Source organism: Amblyomma maculatum, chromosome 3, assembly GCF_055883805.1.
Source record: "Amblyomma maculatum isolate TAMU_Amacu chromosome 3, ASM5588380v1, whole genome shotgun sequence".
Classification (NCBI taxonomy): domain Eukaryota; kingdom Metazoa; phylum Arthropoda; class Arachnida; order Ixodida; family Ixodidae; genus Amblyomma; species Amblyomma maculatum.
In genome coordinates, this window is record NC_139346.1 from 127,105,407 (window position 1) to 127,122,601 (window position 17,195).

At 42.9% G+C, this 17,195-nt stretch overlaps 1 protein-coding gene across 1 annotated transcript in view; it reads right to left on the bottom strand.

The window, feature by feature from the left end:
- Positions 1-17,195, bottom strand: part of LOC146195976 (uncharacterized) — a 118,291-nt gene that overhangs the window by 34,656 nt on the left and 66,440 nt on the right. Inside the window, exons 16-21 of the mRNA XM_084596890.1 lie at positions 14,762-14,868; positions 14,163-14,235; positions 13,310-13,414; positions 10,093-10,251; positions 9,080-9,214; positions 191-278 (exon numbers count right to left, since the gene is read on the bottom strand). Of these exons, the coding sequence (XP_084453016.1) occupies positions 191-278; positions 9,080-9,214; positions 10,093-10,251; positions 13,310-13,414; positions 14,163-14,235; positions 14,762-14,868 (667 nt within the window). The remainder of the gene's footprint in view (positions 1-190; positions 279-9,079; positions 9,215-10,092; positions 10,252-13,309; positions 13,415-14,162; positions 14,236-14,761; positions 14,869-17,195) is intronic.

Here is a 17,195-nt window from a genome sequence, read left to right on the forward strand (position 1 = left end):
TTAGTAGCTGTCGATGCGGAAAACATTCGTCACATTGCTCAGTCAATTAAGCAAGTACCACCACTTTCGAGACAATCTATATTGATTTCCCTAGATAAGCGCTTTTTTTACCCCCAACCATTTTCCTAGTGCGTAAACATTAATATATCGCAAGTAAGGGTAGTAATAAAAACAGTATATATATACGTACGACCTCCATTGGCCTTTGCAAGAACCTGAAGAATGATGAGGTTGTAGATTGACGATGACGTCCCAGAAGCAAAGAGGTGGACTCCGGGCTGTAAGAAAGATCCGTATTATTCTTTCTCTCCACCCATAATTCATAAATTTTTGTATTCATGTGTGTATTTAACAGCAATGTGTACAAGTGGAAAGCTGACGCCTGCGTCCTTTATGGCCTTTTTTTTGTCAAGTGCAGTCACCCTCGATGACGTGCACTAGCTACAAAGCAATCCAGGTGCATTTGGTCACATTTTCGTATTGAATAACCCAGTAACCTGCGAATACTTTTAATTTCTCCTGAAAAAAAAAAGATAGCTACTGGGCCCGTATTCCGAGTTCGCGTCGTTGTTGAAGTGTAGCTATCTCACGTCACTTTGAGTTATTTCATTGGCCGAAGCGCTAGAACTAGGTGTTATCACTACGGAACCGGAAGAGGTGGCAACACCATGTTCCGGCGTTTCCACCAATCAGATGACTCAAGGTCGAGAAGATAGCGACACTTTCGATAACGATGCAAACTGGAAGGTCGCTCACATCATTCCTATACATAAGCCGGGAGCTCGTTCTGATCCTAATAAATACAGACCCATTTCCCTGACATCAATATGCTCCAAACTATTAGAACACATCTTGTTTTCTCACATTATGAACCATATAAACTTAAATAATCTGCTTCTAGAAAACCAGCATGGTTTCCTGTACATAAGATCATGTCAAACGTAGTTATTTAAATTAGTTACTGACCTATATCATGCGCTACACATGTCCCTTTACACAGACGCAATTTTTGTCGATTTTTCAAAAGCCTTTGATCGTGTTCCTCACAAACCGTTTACTGTTAAAAACTAAAAATCTGCTGCTTGATGATAACACGGCCAGATGGATCGCTGAATTCCTGACTAATCGTTTCCAATCAGTTAAGATAAATGATTGCATCTCTAACCCTGCACGTGTCATATCAGGTGTCCCACAAGGCACAGTTCTCGGGCCTTTGCTCTTTTTAATTTATATAAATGACATAGCAAGCAACATCAACTCATCAATTCACCTTTTTGCAGACGAGTGCGTATTCTATAAAACAATATCTAACGCGGAAGATCCACATACGCTCCAGTCCGATCTAAACAGGCTAACTGAATGGTGCCGTACTTGGCAAATGAAAATTAATGAAGAAAAAACTAAACATATAAGATTTTCGTCTGTTCCAGGACCATTACTTAGCGTGTACACAATCAACGGTAAAGCTGTTGAATCTGTTTTTCTATAAAATATCTGGGTGTTCATTTGCAGTTTAATCTCTCTTGGAATGCTCATATAGACTTCATCACCGGCAAAGCTTTCAGAAAACTTGGCATGCTAAGGTGCCGTTTACACCTCGCAAATTCTAACACAAGACATCAAGCTTATAAGGCCAACCTTAGAATATGCTTCCGTCATATGGCATCCTCACCAGAACTCCCTTTCGAATCTTCTTGAATCCGTCCAGAATAAAGCAGCAAGATTCATTACATCATCCTACTCAAGATTTCAGAGCGTATCATCAATTAAAGAAGTTTTAAACCTACCATCGCTCGCTTTCAAAGGGAAGTTTGCGCGATTATCATTTCTTCACACATTATACTATAGCAATTCGGAATTTTCTCGCTTCCATCTTCCTGCTCCTCACGTCTCATCCCGGCTTGACCATGCGAACAAAATCATGCCACTTTTCGCACGAAGAAAAAAATACCAATATTCACCACTCTCTTTAGCAATAAATGAATGGAATCAGTTGGCGTCAAATATCGCTGCTTTGACTGATTTATCAGAGTTTCAAGCAGCATTGCTCGCTTTGTCAGACGCATCGTAGACAATTTGAGTGGTTGTGTCGTTCCCTGTATAGAGTTTCCTTTCCTTGATTCTTTCGGTGTAATCTGTGTTTCTGAATCGGTGAGATCTGAAATGTTTCATTTATTATCTTTTTTCTGGTTTTAGCTTCTGTATTCATGGTCAGCTTTGTAGTGCCTGTCATGCGCGATGTGCATGTTTTTCCCTTTTGCTGAAATCGCTGGACATTTTTATCTTTTTACAGCTCTCTTATTATGTTGAAATATTGCTTGCTCGACTATTTTTCCTAGTTTTGTATAAAGATTACTATGACTAGGTACATACTTCCCTCACATACCACCATAACATCATCTGTTATCCTGTTTTTGATCTACCCTGATTTGCTTCCATATCCCCCCCCCCCTATATAATGCCCTATTGGGCCTTTAGGGTATTTCAAATAAATTAACTCTACTAGCCTCTGCCCAGCTTCCAAAACAAAACTCGTAATACGGGCCCAGAACAACTGCTACCTGCAAAACGCAAACTGCGTGGCTAGCTAGGGCATCAACCTTACGCATTTACAGCGATAAAGAGCAGTAAAAAAGGGACATCTAACGCTTGCCTGATATAGTCTTATATACGCAGAAATTATATATATTTTGAGATATACGATTACACTGCCTTACTTATGGCACATTGCCACAGACTTCCTGAATGTGACTGAAAATATAAATTTGTAGAGCATTGACCAATAATGTTTGTTGAGAAGACACAGCTGTTCAAAAATAAAGCACGATGTCATGTTGATCACAATGAATTGCAGAATGATCCTGTATAATCTCAAAAACTTTGAGATTCCAGTTTCTTCGCTTCTTGTTATTCATCGAACAGTTTCTTGAGTATGAAATTTTGTCAAACTTCAGATCTAAATGTTTAAAGCATGCTTATGAGAGTGCTTCACATTGACCATTGGAACTTTGCTGACCAGAAAAAATGGTACTCGTACTTCCGTTGGCATTTCAAGTAGTCATCTGTCTTTTAAGACTTAGGTGATCAGTCAGTAAATCTCACTTAACTGAGTCCTCAGCATACCTATATTAATTACTTTCCTGTGTTTTGTACGTATATTTAGCTGATGCACAACACAAATACTTTTTGATTTTGCAGCATTTTTATAGCAGTTCGGCAGCTTAAACGCCAAGGCGAACAGCGTTCTGACTAATATTAAATAGCCTATGAATTTGCTACCTGTGCCCTGGGCCTCTACTTCCTTTCAACAGGAGCAAACAGCACAGCTCCCTGGGCTAGAGTTATGCATAATCTTCAACCTTCTCTTGAGGGAATTTTTCGCTTATGTGCTCTGATCAGTACCTGCTTTAAAGAGCGCTATATGAAGAAACTATGGGTTGAAGCAGCACATTTTAGTGATATTCAAAAACTAGCTTTAATGTCGGGACCAAAAGTTGTTTTACTTGAGTGCCAAAAATTTGCATCATATTGGCAGTTCTTGTGTGCAACTGTACATCCGCATTTGAGACTGCTCACAACCCGTAGCTTAAGAAAAAAGGTGGAGGTTTAACTCTTCTTCATCCTGGTTGTAATGAGCGAAAGCTCCCACCGCGATGACGCAATACAGAAAGAAAGAGACTGCACTCCCAGTCGATTGTGTTTTGATGTTTTCTGCTGAAATCAATAAATCGGCCCTAGGCCGATGTACTGCAGCAGCGTCTGCCGCCAGTAATACTTAAGACAGCATTCTTACCCGTCTGCCTGCTGGTAAGCTGGTTGTATACTCCGTTTTGATTTGCATGCTGACCGTGTCGACCATCGCTATTGTGCCTGATACATTCGAAGTGTCTGATGTGGCGCACTTGACCTCTATGGCATTCGTTTCATCCGACCCTTCAGATGTCACATGCATGGGCTGAGAGAATGCGTATATACCTTGATCGTGACATTGCTCTGTCTTTTGCTTATGGTGTCAGTGTCAACGACGTGCCCAATCTTTCCACATGTTGTGGTTAGCAGTGCCTAGGTTTAGCGGCAGGTAGCCTTCCCTTGTGTTTTCGTTGGCCCGAGATTGGACATATACGCCGTCACTGCCGTACTGCTGGGTTTGATGAATGCCAGCGGTTTGGTCATGCTACAAAGGAGTGAATACGTAGTGTCGTGTGCTGATGAACTCAACACTGGTAGCCACGTCGTGGACAACACTTGATAAAGGCAACGATAGCTGCAAGGAAAATTTTGGATAATGGCGGTGTCATTGTATCCTGAATAAATGACTAGTAGCCCATCGCCACGTGAGGAAATTCAAGTTTCTGGTGCCGTTACCACTGAGCAGCGTATGCCTGCACAGCCTTCATAGTCACTTGGCTAGTGTTATTAAATTCTGCTAAAACCTCTCTTCTTTCTTTCCACCGCCGTCGCAACCACTTGGACGCAATTTATACAATTACCAATATCTCCATTGCATCAGTAGACTCCTATAAATACCTCGCCATCCACTTGCGCAAAGATTTAACCTGGTCGCAACACGTTCTTCATATAATTAATCTATCTAACCAAATGTTAGGATACTTACGCCGTAACCTTGCCTTATCACCCCGTTCAATAAAACTGCTTGCTTACTTAACATTTGTACAGTCGAAATTACAGTTTGCATGCGCCACGTACGATCCTTCTTTTACTAACCTTATTGAAACTCTAGAATCTGTCCAGAATCCCACTGCAAGATTTATTTGCTCCGACTATTCATATCACACCAGCGTATCCGCACTTAAATCTCGGCTTAACATTCCTACATCGGCTTAACATTCCTTAACATTCCTACATTTTCACCACGGCAAGCGAACAGCAACTGACCTCAATTCTTAATGTGTGTGGGCTCCGATCTAGGCCGAAATAAATGCAGCTGCGCCGGCTGCACTTCAGGCAGTCAACTAGACATTATCGCTGTTCAGGAGACTAAGAAACAATGTAAATTGGTGGGGGGGGGGGGGGGGACGGAGGTGGCCATGTGAGCGTTTAAAAACGATTCAATGTATGCCTCACTCGGTGGACCTATCGGCTGGTTGCTTTCTCTTATTTAAAAAAACCCTCTGTTTATGAATTTATGCCCCACAATGACAAAGAAGGATGCTTTATAAGACGAGAGGTGCGACTGCATGGCGAATTGTGGAAAGTTATCACTGTGTATGTTATGAATAATCGGTTGCAGCGAGCAGCTTTTTTAAGTGATACTGCATATCGCCTAGACTGCGATTGCCATTTGGATTTGTTGGGCCGTCAACTTACTAGGCGACCCACACGATAGCACTGGGCCTAGCCAAGTTGCAGATATTAGGCCTGATATTATTCGGGAAGGAACAGCAGTTTACATTAGGTAGCGAAATACTGGAAGTAGTAGGCGAATATGTCTACCTAGGACAGGTAGTAACCGCAGATCCGGACCATGAAATGGAAATAACAAGAAGAATAAGATTGGGATGGTGCGCATTTGGCAAGCACTCGCAGATTATGACTAGCAGCTTACCGGTATCGCTCAAGAGGAAAGTATACAACAGTTGCATCTTGCCTGTACTCACCTATGGGGCTGAAACGTGGAGGCTAACCAAGAGAGTTCTACTTAAGTTGAGGACAACCCAGAGGGCTATGGAACGAAAAATGGTAGGGGTAACATTAAGAGATAGAAAGCGTGCAGAGTGGGTCAGAGAAATAACTCAAGTTACCGACATTCTAGTGGAAATTAAGAAGAAGAAATGGACATGGGCAGGACATGTAGGGCGAAGAGAGGATAACCGATGGTCGCTGAGGGTAACAAACTGGATTCCAAGGGAAGGAAAGCGTAGCAGGGGGCGGCAGAAAGTTAGGTGGGCGGATGAGATTAAGAAGTTCGCAGGGGTCAAGTGGATGCAGCTAGCACAGAACCGGGTTAGATGGAGAAATATGGGAGAGGCCTTCGCCCTGCAGTGGGTATAATCAGGCTGATGATGATGATGATGATGATGATGAAAACGCAGAGTTCAATGAAGGCACATTTCTACGACTTCCACGTATATTAGAGCTGTCTAAACTTCACGTCTTGGTTACTTTTATATCTCCGTATATCTCTTTAGAAACGCATTTCACAATATGTCAAGCAAATTTCTTTCTCTGATCACTCTATGGTGATTGTGCTGATTGAGGAAAGCCCACGCCCAAAGTTTTTGAGCCGCGGGGGGCGCGGAGAGATTAAGCCTAACGCTTTCAACTTGAGTAAGGACGACTTTTCGGAGCAAGTGAGGACAGCTCTAAATTCTTGCTTTACCATGAGCCTCCTATTATTTGCAGCTAGCGAGATGTTTAGGCATTTGACATAGGTTCTACGCCTACTTCAATAATTGTAATAGAATGTGTTGCTGGAGAACTTTCATAATTTGTAAACAACTGAAATGTGAAGCTCCTAGCTACCTTTTATACTGGAAATTGTTACCATGAAGTGCCACCACCAAACGTTCGACACCGACCGCTTTCGGGCACCTAGTTTTCTACCCGGTAGCAATCGTGCTTTGTTATCAGTGGAGCTAACTAGGCAGGCAATATGCTGTGATGATATCTTGTTTACTTATCCAGATGAATAGTAATCGACTTTTCAAGTCTTTACACCTCTCCTTCTCCTACACAGCTTGTACTCGTGATGTTCAAGTAGTGACCTTCTCTCTATGATTGCGCCGCTTTCCGAGGGTGAGTGTGAGGCGATTCGTTTCAGATTCAACAGAGCGTTAACCACTTTATATAACTCCGGTGACTGATGGTGTTTGCGACGAGTTTTACACGACATTTAAATCTACTTTGCCCCATGCCCTACCTCAAACTTTTCAGATCAGTATTGATATCGGATGTATACCGCATTCTTCTATAAAATTCACCTTTTCTTAATACCAAAAGTGAGGGTAATAAAAAATTCTGGTTTGTAGATGGCTACAGACCTATCACGCTTTCGGATGTCGATTACAAGATTTGCGGTTAAGCCCTCTCATATCGGCTGGCAACAGCTTTCAATCTCCTACTTCTGTTAGAACTCACCAGAAATGTTGAGGGGTCGGTCAATGTAAACTAATCTAAATCTGGCCAGTACTTTTTGCAATATTGCAGCGCAGCTCAGGAGCATTTGGCACTGCCTACACTAGACCTAGCTGACAAAGGCATTTGGTCGGGTTTGCCATTATTTTTTCAATTTTCAACTCTAGCTCGCACCAATCTTAGTTCAGCTGTTTCTAACGCTCTGTACTGAAGCCACTTTGCACAAGTGTTGTCAAGAGGAGAGCAGATAGCGTTCTGTGATATGCAACGTACAATGAACTGAGACTTAATTTGAAACCACATTCTATAAGTACGACGCCACACTGCACTGCAATTTGTTGGTATATCCTTGAACATGCTCTTTTTATAGATTACATAGCATCTAAAAAACACTCGTGTTGGACCGTCATTGTGAATCTATTTACTATACAGAAACCATTTCTGTAGGATGATTGTTCATTTAAGACAATAATACGCATAAACAGAGTTCAAACAGGAATTCCACTGACGCTTACTAATGTGCTCTGCTTTGCCACATATCTAGAGGTGTTGACTTGGTGTGCTATATGCGCATCGTGTTGATTCGATGCCTTTTTTAATATATTGTGCATCGTTCATGTGCATAAAAATTGTTCGAATGCAGTAAATAATATAACAAAAACAGCATTTGCTCGACCACTAAAGCACTCGTCTACCAAACCGACTACCCTAGTTCGATCCAGACCGTTTCAAATTCGACGCGCTTCGATCGTTTTGTTGTGTGTGTGTGTGTGTGTGTGTGTGTGTGTGTGTGTGTGTGTGTGTGTGTGTGTGTGTGTGTGTGTGTGTGTGTGTGTGTGTGTGTGTGTGTGTGTGTGTGTGTGTGTGTGTGTGTGTGTGTGTGTGTGTGTGTGTGTGTGTGTGTGTGTGTGCGTGCGCGTGCGTGCGTGCGTGCGTGCGTGTGTGTGTGTGTGTGTGTGTGTGTGTGTGTTAGTGTGTGTGTGTGTGTGTGTGTGCGCGTGCGTGCGTGCGTGCGTGTGTGTGTGTGTGTGTGTGTGTGTGTGTGTGTGTGTGTGTGTGTGTGTGTGTGTGTGTGTGTGTGTGTGTGTGTGTGTGTGTGTGTGCGTGCGTGCGTGCGTGCGTGCGTGCGTGCGTGCGTGCGTGCGTGCGTGCGTGGAAGCACTAAACAGAGACTGGTAAATCACCACCGAAAGGATCGACTAAGTACTAGGCAAGTTAGTAGGGTAGCAGAGGCTGCCAGGAGGTTAGACGGGAGGATACGATTGGGAAGTTTGCGAGGACCAAGTGCATAGCTAACATTACCGAATAAATACGGATACAGAGATAATATGGAACACAGTAAGCAGTAAGCGCTTTGGGATCAAATGGATACAGCTGCCATATATAAGAGCTCTTTGCCCTGTAACAGGTGTAGTCAGGCGGGTGATGATAAGTGTAGTTTCACTTTGCAAAACCTGGTAAGTCATTGTCCAACACACGGCGAACTCGCAAGTTAAGTTAAAGAGAAGATAACGAGCTGACGCATCGTGAAGAGCTCACGTTCATTCACTCAAAAACAAAATATGTAGTGTGATGGAAGCAGGTTTCTAGCACGAGTATAACGTTTGTCAGAGGAACAAACTGCGAACGTTTTTGTTTTTTTTTTTCGTCAGAATGTGGCTGCTGAGCTAAACCATTTTTGTCATTCTGCGTTAACTAGCCGTTTCTAAGTGGGAATAAATCCACGATGTGCATACAATGCAGCTGAGGATCACGAGCGAGTCCTCATATAATTTACGAATACGCTTCGGGAAAACATCAGAGAGAAGGATAGTATGAGCATATACAGATGATAATCTTTAATTGATGTGCAGAAACGCACATAGACGCACGAAGCTTTGAATTTAAATGGTCCTTAAACTATCATGGTACTTTTCCACATCTGTTAGACTATTGGACACTATAGGAATTAGGGAGGTTTCTGTATGAGAAATGCATTTCTTACCTTGCGAAGCTTGTACATATTGCTTGCGATATAATCATATATCTCCATTGATGTCGCCATTTCATCCACACATAGACGGAGGTTTGCAGCTTCTTCGGCGACTTCCTTCAGGCCTTGGCGAAACGAAAGCAGCAGCTGGGAAGCATGAGAAAATTACTAAGAATAGAATTATTGTCGAGGTAATTGTGTCAAAAATTTGTTGGACCGAATTAAATTTCACGATGTTCGTAAGTTTTAGGAAACATGGGACTTCTGCAGGGTCTACATGCATTACATCAAGACGAATGGGCAACTCTTGAAGAAGGCATGGCGGGTCGGCCTTCTGATAGGCACAGGTCATAGCAATCACAATTTGTTCACAGGAAAGTAGTGACGCAGTATCTGTCACACTTGTTCTATGGACACCTGCGCCACGTTGTAACGGAATGTAGAAATGTATGTGCGAAAGTGGAAATATTGGTTGCGGTGGCGCATTGGTTAAAATGCCCAACTGCCGTGCTGCGGAGTATCCGGGTTCGAACCAACCGCTGGTGGCTGCGTTTCGATGGAGGCGAAACGAAGAGGCGTCTGTGGGCGTACAGTACCATTCGGAGAGAAACCTTTGTGAAGTTTCAAACTTGATTAAAGAGTGATAACAACACTATACGTTTAAACTACGGTGCACAAATACATTTGTTTGTTTGTTTATTTGTTTGTTTGTTTGTAGGTTTTGACGTCCCAAAGCGACTCAGGCTATGAGAGACGCCGTAGTGCTGGACTCCGGAAATTACGACCGCCTAGGTTCTTTAACGTGCACTAACATCGCAAAGCACACGGGCGCCTGGCGTTTCGCCCCCGTCCGGGACTCGATCCCGCTTCCTTGAGCACAGTAGTTGAGCGCCGTAACCACTGCGCCACTTCCGCGATACAGTTCTGGTAGCGTTTAGAAAGGGAGCGCTTGTGCAGTTTATTGTAATAATAAAGTCATTTCTGCAACATTTTCCCGGCAGTGCAGGCTCCTTTGAACGACTTACCTTCGCCGTGTAGTAAAGTTGCAATGGAAGCTTTTTCTTTTCGAGCGGTCTGATTCTTTTCACTCCATCTTGTACCTCATCGCTGATGTTCCGCCCAATAAGACTGTACTTTAGTGCCTTGTCCAGAATACTCCCTGCCGAGCTGTGGTCTCGCTGACCCTGAAGTGAATTTGTTTGAACACTAAACCATTTTGCACTGTTCTTTGAATACATGCTGCAAACTAACTATTCATATTTCTATTCAGTGCCGTGTGATAAAAACCGCAGTAGGCGTCGAACTAATATACTGCGTATATTCCGACAGACACTAACATTAGTTGCAGGGATATTTGAAAAATAGAACTTTTCTCAAAGCCGTGAAAGCGAAAGCCATGGTAAGAGGAGACAAAGTGCGAAGTTTCCTGCGAACTTTTTCATACAGTCATGCGTCTGGATGGTTTCCACTCTAAGTAAAGGGAAATATTTTACACTGAATTCAGCGGCATCGAACGGCAGTAGTTGGTTTAGAGAGCGCGCTCTATACAGTAAAGCTGAACCCCTCAAGATATGAAACCCTTTAAATCTTTTTGTAAGTGGGCGGAGCTTTTTGGTACTATTGCACACAGCCGAACATTTTCAATAGCGCAGAAACATTGGACACATAGATTCGAACAATAGCTCACTCATTACGGCATCAGGCTCTCGACGCGCCTTCAAGACGTCCGAAGCCATGCATTGAAGTTACCGATAATACGAATCTCTCTTTTCGTTTTATTTTGTTTCGTTGCATCTCCTTGGATATAAGTTTGCGTAAAATGTGAGAAGCAAAGGGGAACAATGGCCACACTTATACATATTTTACATAGTTTCAATCAACAGTGCTGAAGAGTGATTTCTTTGTTTATCCCAACTACTGTCACCATCTCCATTGTTTTTATTTATCCTTTATTTTTATTTTTTATCCTTTACTTTATTCTTTCCGCTTTCACTACTCCTGGCGTACCGCTGTAAAATGCCTATGGGTGTTTCGCAAGAAATAAACTTTGAAATATAAACAAAACAGATATGCATCGTTTTCCAGTTATTTCTCGCCCCAGACCCCTCTTAAAACCTGGGATGCAGCTTAGGCTGCTCCAGAAACCACAGTAACATGGTTTTACTCCATAAATACCTGGACTAAGCCTTGATGTCAAGGTATAGTCCAATAATGGACGAATGAAGGAAACATCACGTGTTATGGAGCGACGAAATGAATCAGACGTACGCCTCGTTAGTTTCACGTCGCGTCCTATTCCCCAGGTAGGCATGATTCTGGCTTAATTCCGGTCGAGGCGAACTTGTTTGTAGAAAGGCGAAACGCGTAGAGACGACCTTTGGCTGTTTGTTCGCAGAGTGCTTATAGGATCTCAGGGGGTCAAAATATGTCCGGAGACATCCACGGCGCTTTCACCTATTCTCTTCCTTTTTTATTCCGTCCGCCCTTTAATCACGGCGCAGTGGGGGTGTCCGGCGAGATGCGTGACAGTTGCAGCGCATTTTCTGTGCTCAAATTCTAATGTGCCCACGCTCGATAGATGCTGCGTGAGGACGAAGCACAAGTCAGGAAGCTTCACCACAGGAGATTACGCTACAAAACGTCTGCATCGCAAGATAACTCCAATAGTGCCCTAGTGGCTTTTTGTTTTATTTTTAGGTGGCTCTATGTTGTAATATATAACTCGCTGCTAAAGACAGCAAGCTCATATTGCAAAGCAAGCGAAACAAGGGGATCTCTTAATAACTTCACCAAACAGTCCGTGTTGGAATCTCAAAAAGTCTGTGCCTAGTGAAGTTTAAGCCATTATTACTTCATCGACCAGCACTGCTTCATGTGTGCTGAATACGGCCTCCAAGACTCTGCTCCACATTGCCGAAGTAATTGACAATATTTTTCGAATCCAAAATTTCCAGACAGTGCCAAAAATTTGATTTAAGAATGGGAAGGGAGCAGGTGAATCCGGTATGAAAACCGAATACGCCCCACTTGTCACCAGGGAGCCTTCAGGAGACCTAAGAGCTCATACCACTGGTAAAGAACCTCGCTGAAATAAACCTGCCATAATGCGACTCTCTCTCCTTCAGTCCTCTTCACATCACAAGCATCCCCCTTTCCTTCCATAATTAGCAGAAGCCGACCACTGGCTACATCTGGAGACTAATGCTAGAAATCACTCAGCAAGATGGCGGCGATCATGATGCTTTGAAGCACAATGGAGGTGCGCTCCGACACGCTGGTGGGTGGGTTATCTCCGCGATAGTGAGTGTACCCAACTGTTTTTGACTTGCTCCTTTTTATAGATGGAGCCTGGGCCCGAGGTTCTGGCTAATTACTAGGGGACATAGCCCCCACGCACCACCCTCTGGTTGATTAATGCTGAGGAAGGCAGCGATAATGACCATCCGAATTACTTTGTTTATTGCGGGATTAGCACCGATGCTAAAATGTGATATACAATACCCATCGAAGGCTCTATGCTCTATGGCTGCTTACTCTAATGTATACATATATTATAAATCTGATTATATATTAAGTATTTAGATGATAAACAAGGTCCGCAGTATTCTCACGTGAGCTCTGCTTCTAATCTAGAGTTTGCTGGTTTGCCATTCACTTTGATTAGCTAAATCAATGTGAAACTGGATATTTTCAAGCAAAATTAGCTGCTGTCATTTCATCAACATGTGAAGAGATGTTTCGGAGGATGTGCAACTGTCCCGAAGTCGTACTAAACCAAAGCTGCCCCAGTATGGCAAAATGGCATTCGTGTAATATTTGCCCTCTACAGAAGCTTGTAATGTACTGCGAGTGCACTTCACGTGGCTGCTCTCGCATTAAGGAAATATAAACTACACTCCCTGTGGCAGCATATGTCGATAAATCATTTGATATTCATCATTTTAGTAGCACTTCCCTCAGTGGTATGCAAAGACGATGTTATTGAAAACCTCTACAAAACACGAAACATTTTTATGTCTCTTCAATTTTGTTATGCAATACACATATTGCATTGGATCCAAACAAAGGAAAACTAAAATATTTAATCCTCTATTATTAAATATTCTCTGAGTATTACAAAATGCTCCATGTCACTCTGTGGCATAAAGGTTGTTTTCTGAAAGCGTGTGCAACTCATAAACTTTTCCAAACAGCTTCGCTTCGTTTAATTTAAAGGCTTTCATTTATACTGTGGGCACTTACATCAGAGAGCCAGATGAAGTAGCTGTAGCGGTGTTCTCGCATCATCAATTGCACGTATTGTGTTGGATCCGGGTTGTATGCAAGCACTGCCTTCTTGTTTATTTCCTGTTTTAGAGAAGAAGCGAGAAGTAAGCGAAGTAAAAATGATAATTTACTCGAGTGAAGCTTTTTTTTGCGTGCCTTTTTGCCAGCTTCGAGCAGATGACAACACCTTCTTTGCACGCATGATAGGTGACAGAAATGCATCCTTGCCCGCTAGTGCAGCTTTGAGGAAAGGCTTCTGACATGCAGACACTAATGCCTCGTTTCTACTACCGAGCTATGACTATTCAACCATTGGAATACAATTGACAGTCAAAGTAGGCATTCAGCGTGAAGAGCAGCTTAGATACCATCGCTACGAAAGCACAAGATAATAATTAAGTAAGATGTGGGTTTGGATGGTTGGTAATTGATAGTTGGCACAAATCAAGGAGAAATGGTACAAAAAAAAAATAAGAGAAGCACTTGCGCTCATTCTTCACTACAAAAAGTAACAGAAGCGCTAGAAAAGGAGAATAGAAGACGAAATATGGTTTAATTGCGAGAATTGCGAGAATGACTAAAATACAAATACGGAGACATCGCGTTCATCGCTGTGCATCCACCTCAATTTTTTTGGCTGAAATAAATATTAAACTCACTGCATCACGGGAGAGATCTGATCAGGTAGAATGGACGTCCCTGGCGCTAGACATCACTGACCGGGGTGAAATATGAAAACCCCTCCCTTTCATTTACTCAATGCTGCTAATAATTATATTGACCTACTAAGAGGTTACCACAGCATTTACTGTACAGCAAGCGCACGTACCCGACAAGCTGCGTCGAACTGGACACGAATAACCGACGTAGTTAGGGGCGATACCGCTCCTGGAAGTACTTCGCTAGAATGGAAGAAACAGCTTCAGTATCAGTGCGTGTGTTAAGTCGGTTATACACTAGATCCATTTTGTGCATGAGTACAAGGTCAGAAAAATACAAAAACTGTGTTCGAGTTACTTTATTCTTTAACATTTAGCTATCGGAATAAATAACATGCATTTCTGGTTAAGAAAGTATTGTTCATAGAGCAGGTAGGGGCAAGTTATTCATTATGTTTGCTTCAGCACGCAGCGTTGTAAAATAATTGATTGACAAAGAGAGTTGTTCACGTTTGATCTGTTTGTGGACCACAAATTCAACGCCAGCGTGCACAAATGAACAAATTAAGGGCAAAAAACGGAGTGAATTCATGGTCTGGAAATATGACATGACAGCAGTGTACGATCGCAGCTTATTTGTGACAAGTGAATGTTATAAATGAATATACACTACAAGAGAAGCTACAGCCGAGTAAAGTAAGGAAAAAGTTATCAGAAACTTGAAAAGCCTCAATCGACGTAAATAGCGAAACAAACTAAGAATCCTCACACCATGTTGGCCTTGGTAAGAATTTCTTTCCTGGACTTCAGGCCGCCGTTAAATTCGTGGATCATCTCGCAGTCGGTTTCCCTGAAGAAGGTTGTTACCGGTCGACACTGAAGAATAGAACATTTGGTGAAGTGTGAATCAAGTGCAACAGAATTTACAGCTTACTCAGCGTGCATCCATTCCGTAGCATTGGATAGAAGTTGCAACCGTAGGTGACCAACACCAATTTTGTTTGCTGCATGCTTATGACACATCGTTCACCCGCACGGTTCAGGCTAAGGCAACTTCGCAAACTGATTTTACTACCTATTATGAGCACCTCGCTCCAGTTGTAATGGTCTCCGCCACCCTTCTAATTGCACATATTTAGCCCGCCTGTATACGTCCTGAACGCCAACATATCAGCGTGGCATTTAATTTGTAAAGGTCTGACTGCAGCACGCCACGCTGGGAACCTGTCAGTCGCGTATACGTAATATGCCTCTATTCGGGCTCTCATAAAAAAGGAATGTCTGAGAGTACAATACGGTTAATGCTTGCATAAAGACTTCTCTTTCACCGTCACTCATTCACCATATTCGCTCGCTTCGTCCAACGTACTAGTTCCCTCGCTCTTCGTCACAAGGCGTAACGTCCCCGTAAAAACACTTAAGTAAGTGCAAAGTTGCCGGATCGCTCCTCCTCATTTTCCGGCTTGACAAAAGAGTTTGGCTAATTTTACGAGCCATGCAAAAACAAAAGACCGCCAAGAGCACAATTCGTATACACACTATGCTACACTGCGGATGACTAAACTGCTTTCTCCCAACCGTGCGAAAAGAATGTGGCAACGTAAGGGTATTTTAATGAAATGACCGCAGAACCATGGATTTCGTCGCGTGCTGCTAATCCAGACACTGCGTACGTTTTTTTTTTCACTATGGGTATTGCCCTCGTACTGTGTTACACCGCAAATTCCTGAGTTCTTCACGCCCTAGGATATTTTAGCCTGTTTTTCATTCAATTTTTATTTGAATTTGTCACATATACTTGCGTTATTTTTCCTGATTTCTATCGCAGGCTCCTATCGCAGATTCCAATATCTGCAATAACTGTGTGCAATTGAAGGTACCTATGTCATGGGTTCGAATCTCCACCTGAAAACTAACCTCTGACTTGACTAGCAGACGGGAGCCGAATGGAAGGCGAAATGGTATTACGCAGCACGACACTACACCGTGAATGAAGAGCTGCATACCAAGTTTGTACAAACTCATGTGTGTATTGTTTCCGACACATTTTTGTCAATTCTGGGTTACGGCGACGGCAAACCGCAACAGTTCCTTAGTGATTAAGACTCTTGGCTCCTGAACCGTAGCACCAGTTTTGGGTGCGACCATTGCGGCAGCGTTTCGCTTGAGGCAAAGCTCAAAAGGCATCTGGTTGTGCTGTGCGACCTCAGTGCACTTTAAACATCCCAAGGCAGTCTAAATCCTTACACAGCACCACACCACGGCTCATCCGTCTCTGTTTCGTCTTACACTCCCATGTTCTCCCTTTTCTTATGGCGCCGTCAGACGTCAACAAGGAAGTTTAGAACACGTACGTTTTTTTTGCGTCGCCGTAGCCGTCCCCATTTGTATCCTAGAACCAAGAACTGTGCCCAAAATATGTGTTCACGATTTCTTATCAAAATTGTTAAGCAATGTTTTTTTTTATGCGCCGTTAAAGGTGCTGTCATACATTTTCGCTATCCAGTCAGCGTTCATCTGTCCTTCGATTTGGAGGCTACTTGCCATACGCATTGAAACCGACGGGCCCCGGACCAGTGACGCAGTAGTTAAAGTGCCCGATGGAGGCAAAGCGGACAGGCATCGATGTGCTGTACAATGGTAATGCAAGTTAAACAATCCCAGGTGGTTTACATTTACGGAGCTCTCCGCTACTGTGTTGCTGATTGCCCGAATCACTTTAAGACGTTAAACCCCCAAAACTAGTTCAAGCCATCAAACCGACGATATACGTGCCTCCAATTGCATGCCGTTAGTGGTACGTGTAGGTGTTTATCGAGAATTGAGACTAGTACTGTGCCATCCTTTACCCTAAAACCAAACGAACTAGAGACGTTTAACATCCAAAATAATCCCTGCTGTTTTTTGCTTATTTGCAGCAGATATTGCGAGCCGATGTTCCGGTCTTATTATATATTGCGCAGTCGTGATGAATATTTTAGATCTGCCCTTTGCGTTCCATTCGGTGCTTCAAATAAAATTTTAACTACCTATTTCTGGTGCCTAAAACGGGCATTACAGCGCCTAAAAATCTAGCTTCTAGTCATGAGCATGATTCCTATGGGGTCTGCTAAGCCGCTCCACTTACGCCCTACTTCTCTGAATGCTTGTTACTGACACTATCGCAACTTCCTGATCTGCACATTTTCTGGTTTATTTTCACT